General features: G+C 49.8%; 1 protein-coding gene across 2 annotated transcripts in view; it reads left to right on the top strand.

Moving 5' to 3' along the window:
* The window catches only part of KIAA1671, a 254,234-nt gene that overhangs the window by 100,014 nt on the left and 135,420 nt on the right, over positions 1-18,800 (top strand). For both annotated transcript variants that reach the window (XM_015149947.3, XM_028827933.2), the window contains exon 6: positions 4,930-5,064. In XM_015149947.3, coding sequence (XP_015005433.3) covers positions 4,930-5,064 — 135 coding nt within the window. The remainder of the gene's footprint in view (positions 1-4,929; positions 5,065-18,800) is intronic.

Here is an 18,800-nt window from a genome sequence, read left to right on the forward strand (position 1 = left end):
CTGTTCTGCCCATGCCAGGCAGGCCCTGTTCTGGGTGCCAGGGCCTCTAGGCAGGACCTAGATGGGGCCAAGCCCACCATCTCCGGCTGTGTGATAGCTACTTGGTGGTGATTTAAATTTAGTTAAATATGATGAAAAATTCAGTTCCTTAGTCACTCTGTCCCCATTTAGATGTTCCAAAGCCACACATGGGTCCTGGCCACTGTATATGACTGGCAGGACATCTCCATTTACTACAGAACATTCTGGTGCACAGCACTGGTCTGGAGAGGCAGGCAGGCCTCCAGCCAGTGAATGAGTGAGGTTATTCATGGAGACAGTGGTAAGTCCTAGGAGTGAGAGAAAAAGGGGGTGACAGGAGGTCAGGAACGGGCTCTTGTGGGAAGGGACCTGAGAGATGCTATCTGAGTTGTGGAAGCGACCCAGCCAGGCAAACGTCTGGGGGTAGGAGGAAGGAGCAGTAAGTGAAGATGCCCCAGCGTGGGGATGAGCTTCTCCTGGGATACTCGAGGGACTCCAGGGGCACAGGGGTGTGGGCCCCAGCTGAAGTTGAGAGATGGGCGGCCAAGGGCCCGGGGAGCCATAGAAGGGTTCTGAACTCTGCTGTCCTGATTTGCATCTTAGAGAACCCATCACCCCATCAGCTGCTCCTTATGTGGAGACCTCGGGTGGAGGCAGGGAGTCCAGTGAGGAGGCTGCTGTGGTCCTCACAGGCTTAACAGGGCTTGCACCACGTGACTGTGGAGGTGGAGAGAAGTAGAGAGGTTGGTGGCATTTTTTGTTTTTTTTGGCAACAGCTTTATTGAGATATAATTCATGCCGTATACAATTTGCCCATTTAAAATACACAATTCAGTGGTTTTTAGTGTATTTACAGAGTAATGCAACTATCATGACTCTCAGTTTTATTTTATTTTATTTTTTTTTGAGAAAGGGTCTCACTCTGTCACCCAGGCTGAAGGGCAGTGGCATGATACAACTCTCAATTTTAGAATATCTGTTTCATTGTTGAGACGGAGTCTTGCTCTGTCGCCCAGGCTGGAGTGCAGTGGCAAGATCTTGGCTCACTGCAACCTCTGCCTCCTGGGCTCAAGCAGTTCTCCTGTCTCAGCCTCCTAAGTAGCTGGGATTACAGGTGCACACCACCATGCCTGGCTATTTTTTTTTTTTTTTTTGAGACGGAGTCTTGCTCCGTCACCAGGCTGGAGTGCAGTGGCATGATCTCGGCTCACTACAACCTCTGCCTCCTGGGCTCAAGCAATTCTCCTGCCTCAGCCTCCTAAGTAGCTGGGATTACAGGTGCACGCCACCATGCCTGGCTATTTTTTTTTTTTTGAGACAGAGTCTTGCTCCATCACCAGGCTGGAGTGCAGTGGCATGATCTCGGCTCACTGCAACCTCTGCCTCCTGGGTTCAAGCAATCCTCCTGCCTCAGCCTCCCGAGTAGCTGGGACTATGGGCATGCACCATCGGACCCAACTAATTTTTGTATTTTTAGTAGAGACAGGGTTTCACCATGTTGGCCAGGATGGTCTTGATCTCTTGACCTCGTGATCCACCCGCCTCAGCCTCCCAAAGTGCTGGGATTACAGGCGTGAGACACTGTGCCCGATGCCTGGCTAATTTTTTTGTGTTTTTGGTAAAGACAGGGTTTCACCATGTTGGCCAGGCTGGTCTTGAACTGCTGACCTGAAATGATCCGCCTGCCTCGGCCTCCCAAAGTGCAATGTTAGAATATCTTTATCACTGCCCTCCAGAAAACCCTGTACCCAGTGAGCAGTCACTCCAGATTCCCCGCCTTACCCTCCAGTCCTGGGCAATCACTCATCTACTCTCTGACTCTGAGAGATTTGCCTATTCGGGATATTTCATATAAATGGAATCATACAGTATGTTGTCTTGTGACTGACTTCTTCCATTTAGTGTGATGTTTTCAAGACTCAACCATATCATAAACTGGATCAGGACTTTACTCCTTTTTTCTGTCTGAATAATATTCCATTGTTTGGGTAGACCTTATTTTATCTCTCCATTTGTCTGTTGATGGGCATTTTGGTTGCTTCTACTTTTGACTCTTAAGAATAGTGCTGCTATGAACATTCATATTCAAGTTTTTGTGCAAAAGTATGTTTTCATTTCTTTGAATATATACCTAGGAGTGGAATTGCTAGGTCATATGGTAACTTTAGTTTTCACTTTTGAGGAACTGCTAGACTGTGTTCCAAAGCAGCTGCACCATTTTACATTCCCACCAGCAGTGCGTGAGGGTTCTAGTTTCTCTGGATCTTCACCAACAGTTCTTATTGTCTTTTTTTTTTTTTGAGACAGAGTCTCGCTCTGTCGCCCAGGCTGGAGTGCAGTGGTGCGATCTGGGCTCACTGCAAGCTCCGCCTCCTGGGTTCACACCATTCTCCTGCCTCAGCCTCCCGAGTAGCTGGGACTACAGGTGCCTACCACCACGCCCAGCTAATTTTTTGTATTTTTAGTAGAGACGGGGTTTCATCATGTTAGCCAGGATGGTCTCGATCTCCCGACCTCGTGATCTGCCTGCCTCGGCCTCCTGACATGCTGGGATTGCAGGTGTGAGCCACCGCACCCAGTCTATTGTCTGTGTTTTTTATGATAGCCGTCCTAGTAGGTTGGACCCAAAGTGGTATCTCATTGTGGTTTTGATTTCCATTTCCCTGGTGGTTAATAATGTTGAACATCTTTTCTTATGCTCGCTGGCCATTTGTATACATTCTTTGGAATGATGCCTATTCAGATTCTTTTTGAGTTGTTATTTTTCTTTATATATTCTGGATATGAGTGCTTTATCAGACATACTATTTGCAGAAGTTTTCTCCCATTTTGTGGTTTTTCTTTTCCTTTTCTTTTTTTTTTTGAGATGGAGTCTCGTTCTGTTGTCCAGGCTGGAGTGCAGTGGCGTGATCTTGGCTCACAGCAACCTCCACCTCCTGGATTCAAGCAATTTGCCTGCCTCAGCCTCCCGAGTTGCAAGGATTACAGGCTTGTGCCACCTCGCCCAGCTGATTCTTGTATTTTTAGTAGAAATGGGGTTTCATCATGTTGCCCAGGCTGGTCTTAAACTCCTGACCTCAAGTGATCCACCTGCCTTGGCCTCCCAAAGTGCTGAGATTACAGGCGTGAGCCACCACCACCATGCCCGGCCTCTTTTCCGGTTTTTTTTTTGAGATGGAGTCTTACTCTATTGCCCAGGCTGGAGGTGGCGTGATCTCGGCTCACTGCAACCTCCACCTCCCGGGTTCAAGCGATTCTCCTGCCTCAGCCTTCCAAGTAGCTGGGATTATAGGCGTCTGCCACCATGCCTGGCTAATTTTTGTGTTTTTAGTAGAGAGGGGGTTTCGCCATGTTGGCCAGGCTGGTCTCAAACTCCTGACCTCAGGTGATCCACCTGCCTCGGCCTCCCAAAGTGCTGGGATTACAGGCATGAGCCACTGCGCCTGGCCTTCTCTTTCTTAATGGCACCCTTTAAAGCACAAAAGTTTTTAATTTGGAAGAAGTCTGTTTTATCTATTCTACTTTTGTTGTTTATGCCTTTGGTATTATATTTAAGAAACCGCTGTCTAAACCTAGGTCTTGAAGAGTTACACCTATATTTTCTTCTAAGAGTTTTCTAGCTTTAGCTCTTACCTTTAGGCCTTTGATCTATTTCAAGGTGATTTTGGTACATAGGATGTCAGATCTGCAGCATGTTTTGCAGGTAGAGTCTCAGCTTTGCTGATGGGGTGAAGAAAAGTGGGAGAGAATGGGGAGGAGAATGGAGGGCAACCCGAGGGTCTTGGCCTCCCCAGCTGGGGGATGGATGGGCAAAGTGGGGGAAGAGCAACTGTGGAGAGATGGAATCAAGAGGCGTGTTTTGAGCACGTGGATCTGAGGTGAGTGTGAGCTTCCAAGAGATGTTGAGTGAGCAGTGGGATCTCCAAGTCGAGTTCCAACACCGAGAAGCAGAATTGGCAGGCATCTGGGTGTAGATGGGATTTATTTAAAGCCATGGGGGGCGTGAAGAGAGATCCCAGAGGGAATGATGTAGCAAAAGGAGAAAAGGCTCTGCGGCTGGCCTGAGACATGTGGGGATACTGATCAAAAACAGCCAGGGGGTTAGGAGGAAAGCCAGAGGGTCTCTGAAGGCATGCAGAAAAGAGGCTGTGAGGGAAGGGATTAGAAATTCAGTCTTGCTCTTCCTGGTGCTGTGTGTTCTTAAGCAGGTCCCTCCCATCTCTGGGTCTTTCTTTTCTTGTCCACGCAGGGAGAGTGTGAAGCGTATAAAATATGCGTCCTGGAGTCCTGGCCTGTGAATGTTTCCCCTATATATAACTGAGTGGAAAAACACAGCAGGATTCCAAGTAGATGTACTGGAGGTGCTGTGCTGTGCATGCACCGTTTCTCTGTGTCTGTGCATGTGTGTTTGGGTGCATAAAGAGATGATTAAAATAAGGTCACCAATAATGACCACTGGCAGTAATGAGGCCGGCCAGCATTTATGGAGGGCTCCCCAGATGCCAGGTATGGAGGAGGCTAGCTAGGTTAAGCCAAGCCAGGTGCCCAGGACTTGTGCACGTCTGCCCCCTGGTGGCTATACTGCGTCATGTACATTCCAAATGCTGTTCCTTAGCCCCTAGAAACTGGGTGCTGTTATCATGGTTCCTTTCCCAGATAGTTGAGGCTCAGAGAGAGGTTAAGGCACCCACCTGAGGTCACACAGTTATTAAATGGCTGAGGCTGGGCCATTTGAACCCAGAGCTACTGCCCTACATGTTACCTGTGATCATTAAGGTGGGGGATTTCTTGGGGTTTAATTTTCTTCTTTGCCCTTTTTGGTACACAGTGGACTCCTGGCATAATATATTTTTTCCTGTAAATGAGAAGGCTCCCAGTAAAGTCCTTTTCTTATGCTCTGTGTCTCAGGTGCTGCCACGGGATCTGGAGAAGGAAGATGCCCCCCAGGAGAAGGAGCGACCGCTCCAGCAGGTGTCCCCTGTGGCCTCGATTCCCCGGAGAAGCCACAGCTTCTGTAAGGACAGGAGGAGCGGTCCCTTTGTGGTGAGTGATACCACACGGCTGGAGAGGATTGCACAGGGGGTGCTGGTTGCTGGACACTGCTGTGAATGTGGTTTTTGGAGCATCCGGACAGCCCAGGGCCCTGACAGGGTTGAGGGTAGCAGGCAAATGTCCAGGAATCTGGTGTCACCTGACTAGCTGTGTCGTGGTTCTTGATGTGGAGGGTGTCTGGTGGCTCTGCTGGGGAAACCTTCTTCCTCTTGAGTTTCCAGCCCAGCAATACCTGGCATGGAGTGGTTAAGGGAACATACACTGGTGTTGGAAAGTCCTGGGTTCAAATCCCAGCACTGTCTCCTGTCAACCTCTTTGAGATTTCGAGCAATTTACTTAATTTCGCTGCACTTCAGTTTCTTTACCTGGAAAACAGGATCTTGATTCCTCCTTCTCTAACTGTGTTGCGAGGATGGAATAAAAGCGTGTGTGGGGCCTAGCACGTCATAAGGTACTTAGGAACTGACAGTCATGGTGGTAACAGGAGGTAGCAGAAAGCTGGTTCCAGAGCCAGATTGCCTGGGTTCAAGTCCTGGATCTGCATACATCCATGTGTGACCTTGGGCTGACCTCTGGCTTCAGTTTCCTCATCTGTAGAATGGGGATAATGATAGTATCTACTTTACAGGGCGGATGTGGGGCTCAGATGAGAGAACACATGAAGTGCTTAGCATGCTTCTGGGTACATAGCAAACAATAAGTGTCATCGTCACATAATTATTACTGTTGATGTTACTGGTATGACTGTCCTTGTTTTCAAGTCTCCCTCTGGCTTTTGCTTATCTCTGTGTCCTTGTGCCCTCTTCCCCCTCATCCTGTTTCCTTACTTGTGAAAGGAGATGAGTACACACTGAGCAGGCCCCAGGGGCAGCTGCCCCCTCCAGAGCCTCAGTGTACCCACGTGGGTTCCAGGACTTCGCCACCTTCATTGAGTTTCTTTTCTGACTTTAGTTCCATGCTGTTTGGAGTTTTGCACTTGCTCATGAAGCCCCTTCCCGGCCCAGGTCCTATACAGGGGCATCAAAGACAGGGCTCCTAAGGCAGCGATGCTTCTGCTCACAAGGGCCTCTTTGGTTGCTCAGCTCCATAAGCTTCAGGGAGACCTGGGCCTGGTCTCACGTTTTGGAGACATACGATTTTGCATTGAAGCTCCATTGAGAGTCCATCCCTTCCAGTTTTATGGCCACGGGCAAGAAACTTTGCTTCTCTGAACCTCAGTTTCCATTTCTGTAAAATGGGGGTGAAGAAGGTACCCTGGCATAGTTCGTGCTAGGAGCGATGCAGAACAGCCACAATGTGTGCCCGACCATGGGGCTGGGGAAGACGGGCCGGGGAGGAACTCGGATCCCAGCTAGGTGTTTACTGAGCAGCCCGGGAATTTTCCTCGAGGATCCAGATCCTAGCCAAAGATTCACACACATTTGAAACCTGCCTGGATTTTCTGATAAACATTCCCTTCCATTGTCTTCTTTCTCAGCCATTTCTCTAGTCCCTCTCAGATAGCTCTGACTTAGCTTATCTGATTGTACTTGAACTTTTGTGTGTGTGTGTGTGTGTGTGTGTGTGTGTGTGTGTGTGTACAAAGGTGATGGGGAAAGAAGCATTTTAAACCTGTCTTTTTAGAGTCTCTGCTTGCTGGCATCCTCCTTGGTCGTCTGGCTCCTCCTTTTTCACTCTCTGTCATTGAAGAGCTTTTGTCCTTGGAGTCCTCAGGCAGCTTGCCTTGGCTCTTTCCTTCTGGTCTCTGAGGCCCCTGCCCCACTCTTGCCTGCTTGATTTCCTCTCCTCCAGAGGTAGGTGGGTGGAGGCACTTAGCATGAACCGGAGAGTGCTGGGGCCTCAGACCTCATTTCGCTGCTTCTGGGACTCATACCTGCAATTCTGGGGAGTGGCCACAAGGAGGAGGTGGTATTCAGCTCCTACCCTGGTGGCTCCAACAGCCCATCCCAGAGGGACCTTTTAGTAATGGGCTCTGGAGGCTGAAAGAAGTGGCTTTAAGTTCCAACTCTGCCACTGTGACCTTGGGCAGGTGACTTCATGGACCTCACTAAATATCAGTTTTTTCTTCTGTAAGATAAGGATAGTTCTCTATGACCTCAAGAGTATTTTTGTGAGTAGTACATGAGATCACTCAGCACATAGTAAATTCTTAATGTCTCAGCTGCAGTGGTAGCTTTTCCTTCTTTCTCCCTCTTTCCTTCCTCCTTTCCTGATCCTTTCCATCTCTTCTACTTTCCCTTCCCTTTCTCTTCCTCCTCCTCCCCTTTTTCTCCTCTTCCTTTTTTTCTCACCTGTCCAATTCTTTTTATAAAAGGGGAAAGTGAGGCCAGGAGAGAGGACCTGACTTAACCAGGGTGACCCAGCAGAGGAGGGCTGGGGTCCTGAGCCCCTGGTGGCTGTCTCTGCTCCTCTGAAAATTGGTCATACATGCATTTTGTGTCTCATGAGGTGTTTGAAGAGATTCACTGTGTCTGCTATGATTCCCATCACTGCTTTGATGAATGACTTTGTGCTGTTATTTTCCCGTTTAAGTTCACATTCATCTTCATTTTTTAGCCTCTCAGGCCTTGTCAGTTCCTACTTCAGCCTCATATTAGAGACCATGAATCCTATTTTGCAGAGCAGGAAAGTGAAGCTCAGAGGGGTTCAGCCCCTTGCCCAAGGCCACACAGTTAGCAGCTGGGGGAGCTGGAATGGAAACGGGGCCTATCTTGCTCCAGCCTTGGCCCCAGGCCCTTCCCGCCATGGGCCTGTGGTTTTGGCCTGTGGCCAACCCCTGCCAGCCCCTGCCAGCTCCTCTCTCCCCTGGGCCTGCAGCACTCCGTGCATTAGCTGCATGAGGAAACAAGACACCCTGAGCCCTGGGACTCCTCCTGGAGCTGAGAATGTGATATTTGCTCAGCCCGGGGTTAGCCATCAGCTGCTCTGTTGCTGCTGTCTTCCAGAGGGTGCCTGGGACCTGCCAGGCTGATACCCTGCTGATTTGCATAGCCCTGCCCACGGTTGCTGAACTACAGACCCTGCCACTTGCTAGAGGCCTTGAGCAAGTGAGTTTACCACTTGAGGCCTCACTTTTCCTCCTCTATAAAGTGGATAATGATAGCAATAACAAAGCCTAACACTTACTATCCTTACATGTAGTGTAGATACTACTATTATTTCCACTTCACAGATGGGCAAACTGAGTCTCAGAGCCATTAAGTGTCTCTTCCAAGTTCTGGCTCTGCAGTCCCTGCTCTTAAGTGTCTACTGAACTTTCCACTCCTCTTGCATGGTAGCCTGGTGGGAAGACAGAGCCCAAATGAGATGATGCTTACAAAGCTCTTAGCACAGTGCCTGACAATGAGAAATGGCTTAGTAAATCATAGCGGCTATTATTATTATTATTATTACTATTACTATTTGAGATGGAGTCTCGCTCTGCCGCCCAGGCTGGAGTGCAGTGGCACAATCTTGATTCACTGCAGCCTCTGCCTCCTGGGTTCAAGTGATTCTCATGCCTCAGCCTCCTGAGTAACTGGGACTACAGGCGTGCACCACCACGCCTGGCTAATTTTTGTATTTTTAATAGAGATAGGGTTTGCCATGTTGGCCAGGCTGGTCTGAAACACCTGATCTCAAGTTTTCCACCAGCCTTGGTTTCCCAAAGTGCTGAGATTACAGGCGTGAGCCACCACACCCGGCCTATTATTATTTTATTACTCTTTGCTGCCAGTTTTTTTTTTCTATGCTCTCCCGAAGAGCCGATGGGAAAGACAAACATCCGTAGCCTTAGAAGTTTTTCTGCAGTTGAGGAAACAGGCCCAGTGCAGGGAAGTGTCTTGTGTGTGGTCCTGGAGGCAGAGCTGGGGCTGGAGTTCAGTCTTTGTGACTCCTTGGCCAGTGCTCACCATTTCTCCCCATCTCCTTTGTTCCTTTCAGGGTTCCCCTCAGGACCTCGAGTCCATGTGGCAAATCCAAGTCCTGTGTCAGGCCTCCTCCCTGCTCTTTTCCCCAGGAAGTGAGCTTTGGTCTGCATTTTCGCAGGAACCATAAAACACAGTGACTCAGTTGTGGACCGTGACCTTGAGTCACAGTTAACCATGGAGGCCCATCTTGTGACGATGAAGTCACAGATTCACCAGCTGGGAGGCTTCCCTGCAATGGACCAGGGGGAGGGCCTCTGGCAGTCTCTAGAATTTTCTCCCAATCCCCCAAACCTATTGGTCAGCATATGCTGGCTCATTTAGTCTTGAGTTTATTTCTTTTTGGACCTACTATGCGCCAGGCCCTGCATGATGGGGCCTGGAGATTTTCTCCGTCAGCCTCCTGGAGTTCACAGCCCGGGGGTCTGAAGATGACCTGGGAGGGTCCAGTCAGGTGCAGGAAGTAGGAGGAGAGATATTTGGGACTGAGAACTCACACAGGCAAAGGGGGGTGCTTGGGGGACACTGAAGAGACCAGTTGGGCTGAGGTAGTGTTTAGGGATTTTGGTCCTTTTTTTTGACAAGTGTCTGTTTGCATGTGGTAAGTGCTATGCTGGGCAGTGGGCTACAGTTATGACCAAGGCATAGACAATTAAGAAGGTAGGTAAATAGGCCAATTGCAGTGGCTCACGCCTATAATCCCAGCAGTTGGGGAGGCTGAGGCAGGCGATTCGCCTGAGCTCAGGAGTTCGAGACCAGCCTGGGCAACATGGTGAAACCCTGTTTTTACTAAAATACAAAAAAAAAAAAAAAATTAGATGGGCATGGTGGCATGTGCCTGTAATCCCAGCTACTCAGGAGGCTGAGGCAGGAGAATCACTTGATCCCAGCTACTCAGGAGTCTGAGGCGGGAAAATTGCTTTAACCTGGGAGGCGGAGGTTGTAGTGAGCTGAGTTCGCACCACTGCACTCCAGCCTGGGTAACAGAGTGAGACTCCATCTCAAAAAAAGAAGATAGGGGCCAGGCGCAGTGGCTCATGCCTGTAATCCCAGCACTTTGGGAGGCCGAGGTGGGCGGATCACAAGGTCAGGAGATTGAGACCATCCTGGCTAACACAGTGAAACCCCGTCTCTACTAAAAATACAAAAAATTAGCCAGGCGTGGTGGCGAGCGCCTGTAGTCTCAGCTGCTCTGGAGGCTGAGGCAGGAGAATGGTGTGAACCCAGGAGGTGGAGCTTGCAGTGAGCTGAGATCGAGCCACTGCCCTCCAGCCTGGGCAACAGAGTGGGACGGCCATCTCAAAAAAAAAAAAAAAGGAAGGTAGGTAAATAATTGCGGTGGGTTCTAATAGCTACTTTTTTTTTTTTTTTTTGAGACGGAGTCTTGTTCTGTAGCCGGGGCTGGAGTGCAGTGGACGGATCTCAGTTCACTGCAAGCTCCGCCTCCCGGGTTTGCGCCATTCTCCTGCCTCAGCCTCCGGAGTAGCTGGGACTACAGGCGCCCGCCACCTCACCCGGCTAGTTTTTTGTATTTTTAGTAGAGACGGGGTTTCACCGTGTTCGCCAGGATGGTCTCGATCTCCTGACCTCGTGATCCGCCCGTCTCGGCCTCCCAAAGTGCTGGGATTACAGGCTTGAGCCACCGCGCCCGGCCTACTTTTTTTTTTCTTAAACAGCAGAAATTTACTTTCTCATAGTTACAGAGGCTAGAAGTCCAAGATGAAGGAGCTGGCAAGGCTGGCTTCTGAGGAGGCTCCTCTACGTGGCTGACAGCTGTGTCCTTTGTCTTCACATAGCCTCTTCAGGGTGGAAGGTGGGGGATAGGTAGATGTCTCTGGTCTCTCTTCCTCTTCGTTTGCCAGTTTATTATAAAAGGTAAACTGTAGAAGCAGAGATGCGTAGGGCGAGGTATGGGGGAGGGAGCGCAGAGCTTCCATGCCCTCCCTGGGCACGCCACCCTCCGGGAACCTCCCCGTGTTCAGGTATCCAGAAGCTCCGTAATAGCTACTGTTTATTGAACGTTTACTATATGTCAGGCATCATGTCATGTGCTTTAATTTAATTTAAATTTGTGTAAAGTCTCCCTGGAGGAGGGAGGGGGGGGGTGTCTCCACCTGGGGAGGGCTAGCAGAGAAGCAGGAGTTCGAGACTGAGGAGTCTGAGTTCTGAGTCTTGAAGGCTGAGCAGATGTTTGCCAGGTAACTATGGTCTAGGGAAGAGTGGTTTGCCCCTGATCGAGGGGACAGCATAGGCAGAGGTTTAGAGGCATGAAATTGTGCTCTATACAATGGACGTCATCTGGGGTCCTTTAAACTTCACTTCCGCGTGACCTTCCTGGACACCCACAGGGTTTGGTTTAATGCTGAACTCAGACTTTCCCACATCTCTCACTGGTGAAACTGTGGCCCTTTGCTTCTGAGGCTGGTGCTGCGTCATCATCATGCTGGCATCTTTGTACGCAGGATCTGCCAGGGCAAAGGTTGGGAGGTTGGAGCGCATTTGGACCTGATGGCTTTGTCAGGATTCTGCTGACAGCAGTGGTAGTCCTTGTGAGTGTAATCAACTTGAAATAAATGGGAGCTTGTGAGGTGGACCCCACCAAGAACATATCCTGGATGCTAGTTAGAGATTCCCTCTAGATTTCAGTAGGTTGACAGGGAGTCCAAATGAGAAGGAAACAATCAAAATGAAAGACTCCACAAGGCCTGCTGAAAGTAACTCATCAAAGGTCGTGACTGAAGAAACAAGTTGTGGGCCAGGCGCGGTGGCTCATGCCTGTCGTCCAGTCACTCAGGAGGCCGAGATAGGAGGATTGCTTGAGGCCAGGAGTTCCAGACCAGCCTGGGCTGACTCCAAAACAATGGATAAATAAAAATTTAAAAACTAGCCATGGTAGCCCACTGAGATACTTATTTTCATTATCCTAATGACGAATGATTTTGAGTGTCTTTTCATGTGCCAAATGACCAGTTGTATATCTTTTTGGCAGAAATGTCCATTCAAGTCCTTTGCCCATTTTTGAATCAGATTGTTTTTTCTTTGTTGTTGTTGAGTTGTAGGAATGCATACATACATATATATATGTATATATAGAGAGAGGGACAGACAGGCAGACAGACAGGATCTGGCTCTGTTGCCCAGGCTGGAGTGCAGTCGCATGATCTCGGCTTGCTGCAACACCTCCTCAGCTCAAGCCATCTTCCCACCTCAGCTTCCCAGGTAGCTGGGACTACAGGTACGTGCCACCATGCCAGCTAATTTTTTTTTTTTTTTGTATTTTTGGTAGAGATGGGCTTTTGCCGTATTGTCCAGGCTGGTCTGGAACTCCTGAGCTCAAGTGTTCCTCCTACCTCGGTCTCCCAAAGTGCTGGGATTATAGGCATGAGCCATCACACCCAGTGGAATATTTTTTATATATATTCTGGCTATTAATCCCATATCAGATATTTACAAATCCTTTTTCCCATTCTGTGGGCTGTGTTTTCACTCTCTTGATAATGTTCTTTGATACACAAAATTTATAACTTTGATGAAGTTTGATGACACCCAACTTTTTCTTTTGTTGCCTGGAAAAGGATTTTTAAAATTGAAGCGTGAGATGAATACAGAAAAGAGCTCATATCCTAAGCCAGATGGCCTGGATTTAAATCCCAACTCTGCTACTTATCAGCTATGTGACTTTGAGTGGACTGACATCTCTGTGCCTCAGTTTCCCCATCTCTGAGACTGGGGTCATAACAGAGCCTACTTGTTAGAAATGCGGTGAAGTGGCTGGGCACAGTGGCTCACTCCTGTAATCCCAGCACTTTGGGAGGCCGAGGCAGGCGGATCATGAGGTCAGGAGATCGAGCCCTGACCAACATGGTGAAACGCCGTCTGTACTAAAAATACAAAAATTAGCTGGGCATGGTGGCAGGTGCCTGTAATCCCAGCTACTCGGGACGATGAGTCAGCAGAATTGCTTGAACCCAGGAGGTGGAGTTGCAGTGACCTGAGATCGTGCCACTGCACTCCAGCCTGGTCACCAGAGACTGTCTTAAAAAAAAAAAAAAAAAAAAGAAATGCAGTGAAGTGGGCTGAGCTCCTATGCACAAGGCGCGATGAGCAGTGCCTGACACCTAGTAGGCGCTTTGTAAGTGTTGGCTGTTGTTGCTGTGACTATGTTAGATACTGAGTTTCTATGTGGCAGACGCTGTGCTAAGCACTGCGCAAACCCTATCCTATTATCCGTCTTCATACTCCCCACGTACTACATGAAGTTCCATTTCTTGGCACTTTTCCCCTAAGCGACTTCACTATATTCATTGAAGTGCCAAGAAGATAAGATGCCCATTTAAGAGATTCTGAACCTGAGGCTCAGAGAGGGCAGGTGACTGGCCCAGCAACATGCAGTGAAGAAACAGTGGTGGCTGGACTGAATCCAGACCTGTGGACTTATCCCTTGCAACTTAGGAGGAGAAAGGGTGTCTCTAGTGGGGCAGGATCCCCAGGTGGAAGAAGAACCGCTGGCTTCGGTTTCAGCAGTGCCACCTGGAGCTCTGGGGCTCTGTGGGCTCCCAGGGACCAAGGCCACGCAGGGCCCCCAGCTGGATGCCCACCGACCCGCAGGAGAGAGATGAGTGAATGACAGGGACAGTGTTCTCCTTGCAAAGCCTCCCTCGTGGGGCTGGGCCAGCATCCTAACGCGCGCGCGCCCCCTGGTGGAACAGCGTGAGATTGCGGGCGCTAGAGTCCCCCTCGCTGTTGGAAGGAGACCTAGAGAGTGTTAACCTTTTCCACCTGTTAACCCCTTATCCCACAACTCACTGCCGCCATCTCGTAGATGAGGAAAACGGAGGCCCAGAAGGGTAACGTCACATGTCCAGTACGCTCTGCCGGGCTTTGTTTTTTTTTTTTTTTGAGACAGGTTCTCACTCTGTTGCCCAGGCAGAAGTGCAATGGCACAGTCATGGCTCACAGCAGCTTCAACCTGGGCTCAAGCGATCCTCCTGCCTCGGCCTCCCAGGTACCTAGGACCACAGGCATGCGCCAGCATGCTGGCTAATTTTTGTATTTTTTGTAGAGACAGGGTTTCGCCATGTTGCCCAGGCTGATCTTGAGCTCCTGGGCTTGAGCTATCCACCTGCCTGGGTCTCCCAAAGTGCTGGTATTACAGGCATGAGGTACCACACCCAGCCTCATCCCTCCTTTGAGTGGAATCTGTCCTGTGGCAGACACGAGTTATGGAGAAAGTGAGTTTAAGACTTCAGGGTGTGAGGACGGATCCAGATTCCAGGTGCAACCCCACTAGTTGGAGCCTAGATTTCTTCTTCTGGAAATGGAAAGAACCCTCATGTCTATATGCCCAAGGCTAGCCCACATAGTCAGAAAGTGAGAGTGCTGTACTTCGAGGGAAGACACTTGGTCAGTTCTGAGGAGCTGTCTGGGTGAGCGCTCTGATGAAGGGGCAGAGAGAGGCATGGAATTGGTGTGGGGTGACACTGTTGGGTGACAAGTCTGTGTTGGGTGAGCATATTGCAGGCCAGAGGTGGAGACTGTGAGGAGCTGGGCCCATGGGGAGGAGGTAGATTCTGAGGGATGGATTGCTGCAGGCATAAAGAAAGGAAACTATGCTGAGTGTTGGCTCTCGCCTGTACTCCCAGCTACTCAGAGGCAGAGGCGGAGGTGGGAAGAATGCTTGAACCTGGAGTTTCAGATCAGCCTTGGTGATGTAGTGAGACCTCATCTCTGAAAAAGTTTTTAAAAATTAACCAGTTGTGGTGTTGTACCTCTGTGGTCTCAGCTACTCAGGAGGCTGAGGCAGGAGGATCGCTTTAGCCCAGGAGTTTGAGGCTACAGTGAGCTATGATTATGCCACTGCACTCCAGCCTGGACAAAGAGCAAGATCCTGTCTTAAATGAATGAATGAATAGTTAGCTAGATAGCTAGGAATCTGCGGGAATGGTCATGACTTGGTGGGGAAGAGGCGAGAGGACTCAGTTTCTGGGCCTGGGCCCCTCCATGCCCGGGAATCCAACAGCTGCACTGCCATTGACTGCTTTCTCCATGACTACAGGAGCCCCAGGAACTGAACACCCAATCAGATTTGCCCAGATGGTCCTGCCTACTACCTGCTTAGCAAGAGTGGGAAATAGGCTTTATCTCAGGTGTCAACTCCAGCTAATGGATAATGCCCAAGTGGTGCAATACGTTGAAAAGGACTCGGAGACCACATCCAGGCCCAGAGGGAGATGGTGCTATAATCGATTAGTGATGTCTGCCAACAGCATGGGTCAGGGAAGGGGGAGATACGAGTGTCAAATATTTGTTAACCCTGGCGACTTAGTAACTGTACTGCTAAACACACACACCCACACACCAGAAGATGCTTTGGACGATTTTACTTAGGACTCTTCAAATCTCAGAAATATACCAACAGCCCCAGAATTCATTACATATATGGTTCAACCAACAAAATCCTTTTTCTCTATTTCTAAACCTCTTCCTGGCTGTTTATAACGAGCCTTCCTAGCTTCTTGAGGCCAGGTTTTTCTTCCAGGGTTGTGGTTTCCAAACTTTGTCGCACATTAGGATCACTCAGGGAGCTTTTCAAAACCTGGATGCCCAGGTCACATCCCAGAAATTAAATCTAAATGCCTGGGGGCAGGGCCTGGGCATCAGTATTTTTTAAATAGGCTTTACTTTTTAGAACAGTTTTAGATTTGCAGGAAAATTGGAATGATGGTACAGAGTTCCCATACACCCACACCCAGTTTCCAGCTTTCATCACCATCTTGCCTTAGCATAGTATGTTCATTACCATCAATGAGCCAATATTGATATGTTCCTATTAAATAAAGTTCATAGTTTATTATGATTTTCTCAGTTTTAATGTTATGTCCCATCCAGGATGTAGTAGTGGACTTTTCTTTGTTTTTGATGAGCTTGACAATCTTGAATAGTCTTGGTCAGGTATTTTTAGGACGCCTCCCTATTGTCTGGGTGTCAGTATTTTTAGAGATCCCCGGGGGATACGGCACAGTTTGGGAACTGCTGCTCTAGGGCCTTGTGTGTGTGTCTGGGTGGGGATGAGTTGTTTATATAAAAACGAGTGCACCCTGAAGAGTAGAAGAGAAGAAGTGATTTCTGTGGTCCGGTGATCTGTTGTTATAATGAAACACCCCAGAACTTAGGGGTGTAACACAGTCAAGCATTGGCTTCTGCAGGCCAAGAAACCAAGCAGGGCTCTGTGGGTACAGCTTTTCTCTGCTGGGAGCCCTGAACAGGTGGGGCAGGAATCATCTGGAAGCCTCATCACTTACGTCTGGTGTCCAGGCTGGGATGACTTGAAGGCTGGGCTTCTGGGACTGACGACTAGAGCACCTGAGTGAGGCCTCTTCTCAGGACCTCTCTAAACTCAGATGTCACCCTGGGCAGGGCCTTCCCTGATACCACATCTGCAGAAGGGCCCAGGCCCCTATTATTCCCTCACAGCACCCCCATTATCACATGCAGTGTTTTCCCGATATCTGCCTCCCTCATCAGGGTGGAGGCTGTTTGCTGACTTCTTATCCCTCCCCCACCAAACGAGAATTGCAGGACTGTAGGGCTCTTGACGCTCTTGTTCACTTTTGTGTTTTCAGTGCAGAGTTGAAGCTAGGTAAATATTTGTTGAATGAGGGACGAGGCACGGTGGCTTACGTCTGTAATCCCAGCACTTTGGGAGGCCGAGGTGGGAGGATCGCTTGAGGTCAGGAGTTCAAGATCAGCCTGGCCAACATGGTGAAACCCCGTCTCTACTAAAAATACAAAAATTAGCTGGGTGTAGTGGTGGGTGCCTGTAATCCCAGCTACTGTAATCCCAGCTACTTGGGAGGCTGAGGCAGGAGAATCACTTGAACCCAGGAGGCAGAGGTCGCAGTGAGCCGAGATCACGCCACCGCACTCCAGCTCGGGCGAGAGTGAGACTCTATCTCAAAAAAAAAAAAAAAAGGCTGGGTGCGGTGGCTCATGCCTGTAATCCTAGCACTTTGGGAGGCCGAGGTGGGCGGATCACAAGGTCAGGACATGGAGACCATCCTGGCTAACACGGTGAAACCTCATCTCTACTAAAAGTACAAAAAATTAGCCGGGCGTGGTGTCAGGCACCTGTAGTCCCAGCTACTCGGGAGGCTGAGGCAGGAGAATGGCGTGAACCCGGGAGGTGGAGCTTGCACTGAGCAGAGATCGCGCCACTGCACCCCAGCCTGGGCGACAGAGCCAGACTCCGTCTCAAAAAAAATTGTTGAATGAATGAGTGGAAGCCGAGGAAGGCAGACAGACACACAACAGACAGATGCACAACTAACCCGACAGAGGAAGGAGTAATTGACTTTTCCGCGGCCTGGTGGCAGGGGAACTAGAAGGACTCATCTTGCCCTGGATCCTGACAGGGGAGTAGAGTTTGACCAGGTAGAGGGAGGGGCAGGAAGGGTAACCCAGGGAGCAGCCTGCTTCCTGGCCGGGAGGCTGGACAGCTTGTGTGGCCACAGTGCCTTGCTGCCCCTCCCATGTAGTTCCTGGCAGGGGACTCCTGCACTCACAGGGTGCCCACTCATCACTGAACAGAGAGGAGGGTTCAGAGGGCAAGTGGAGAATTTAGTTGGGGGCAGAGTTCTGAGGGCAAAGTCCCTTCCAGACTGCCTCAGAAATCCCTGATCCGGGGATTCCTAAATGCCAGGCCTCCTACAAGGTACCTGGGGCACCTTGGGGTTTCGAACCCGGATTTGCAGGCCCTTTCCCTAGGGATTCTGCATCGGGAGCTGTGCCCAGAAGCCAGGCCAGGCAGGGATGGGGATTTTGTGACAAATGGTGGCGAGGAAGGAGCTTCCCCTGCATCCCAGCCAGCTCTTCCTTTTCCAGAATGGTTGGTTGGATCATCTAGTTTTTCAAGCAGAGCTGATGATCCTGATTTTGTGTATTTATGTTTTTTTGAGGTGAAATCTTGCTCTGTTGCCAAGGCTGGAGTGCAGTGGTGCGGTCACGGCTCACCACAACCTCTGCTGCCTGGGTTCAAGTGATTCTCCTGCCTCAGCCTTCTGAGTAGCTGGGATCACAGGCATGCACCATCACGCCTGGCTAATATTTGTATTTTTAGTAGAAATGGGGTTTCGCCATGTTGGCCAGGCTGGTCTCCAACTCCTGACCTCAGGTGATCCATCCACCTCGGCTTCCCAAAGTGCTGGGATTACAGGTGTGAGACACTGCACCCGGCCTGATCCTGATTTTAATGTGACATCTGACCACGTGTTCAGGCCACATCCAGCTGCCTTCAATTCACACCCTGGGTATCAGAGGTCTTGTTATTCACACTCACTATCTCACTGGATCCTTCCCATAACTCTAGGAGACCCACGGGAAACTAAGGCTTGGCGGAGCGAACTGACTTGGCCTGGGCTCCGACACTGGGCAGGTGGCACAGGTGGGGGCTCAATCCAGGGCCGCCAGTTTCTCTGTTTTACCCGCCTCATTCTCCTCCCAGCTGAAACAAGGCACTCGTTTCCTTGTGCAGCGTTCAGAAATGACCACAAGAGGGCAGGATGGAGGTGGTCTAGTTTCCACATTTCGTTTTTAATTTGCTTTTAAGCGGTTTTACATTGGGGCCTCCAATCTAAACCTGAAACATCCAAATTTTCCATGACCACTTAGATGTTCATCATTTCATGCAGCCCACTAATTTCGGTAGATGTGTCATTCTGCTCTGTCCCCGTCGGGCCCTGTGTCAGTTTCTATTTTGTGAACCTGACATCAGAGCTGCCCAGCTGAGCTTAGGATGTTCCTCTGCAGCCTTCACAGCTCTGGCTG

This window comes from Macaca mulatta, chromosome 10 (genome assembly GCF_049350105.2).
Source record: "Macaca mulatta isolate MMU2019108-1 chromosome 10, T2T-MMU8v2.0, whole genome shotgun sequence".
In the NCBI taxonomy this organism is placed as follows: domain Eukaryota; kingdom Metazoa; phylum Chordata; class Mammalia; order Primates; family Cercopithecidae; genus Macaca; species Macaca mulatta.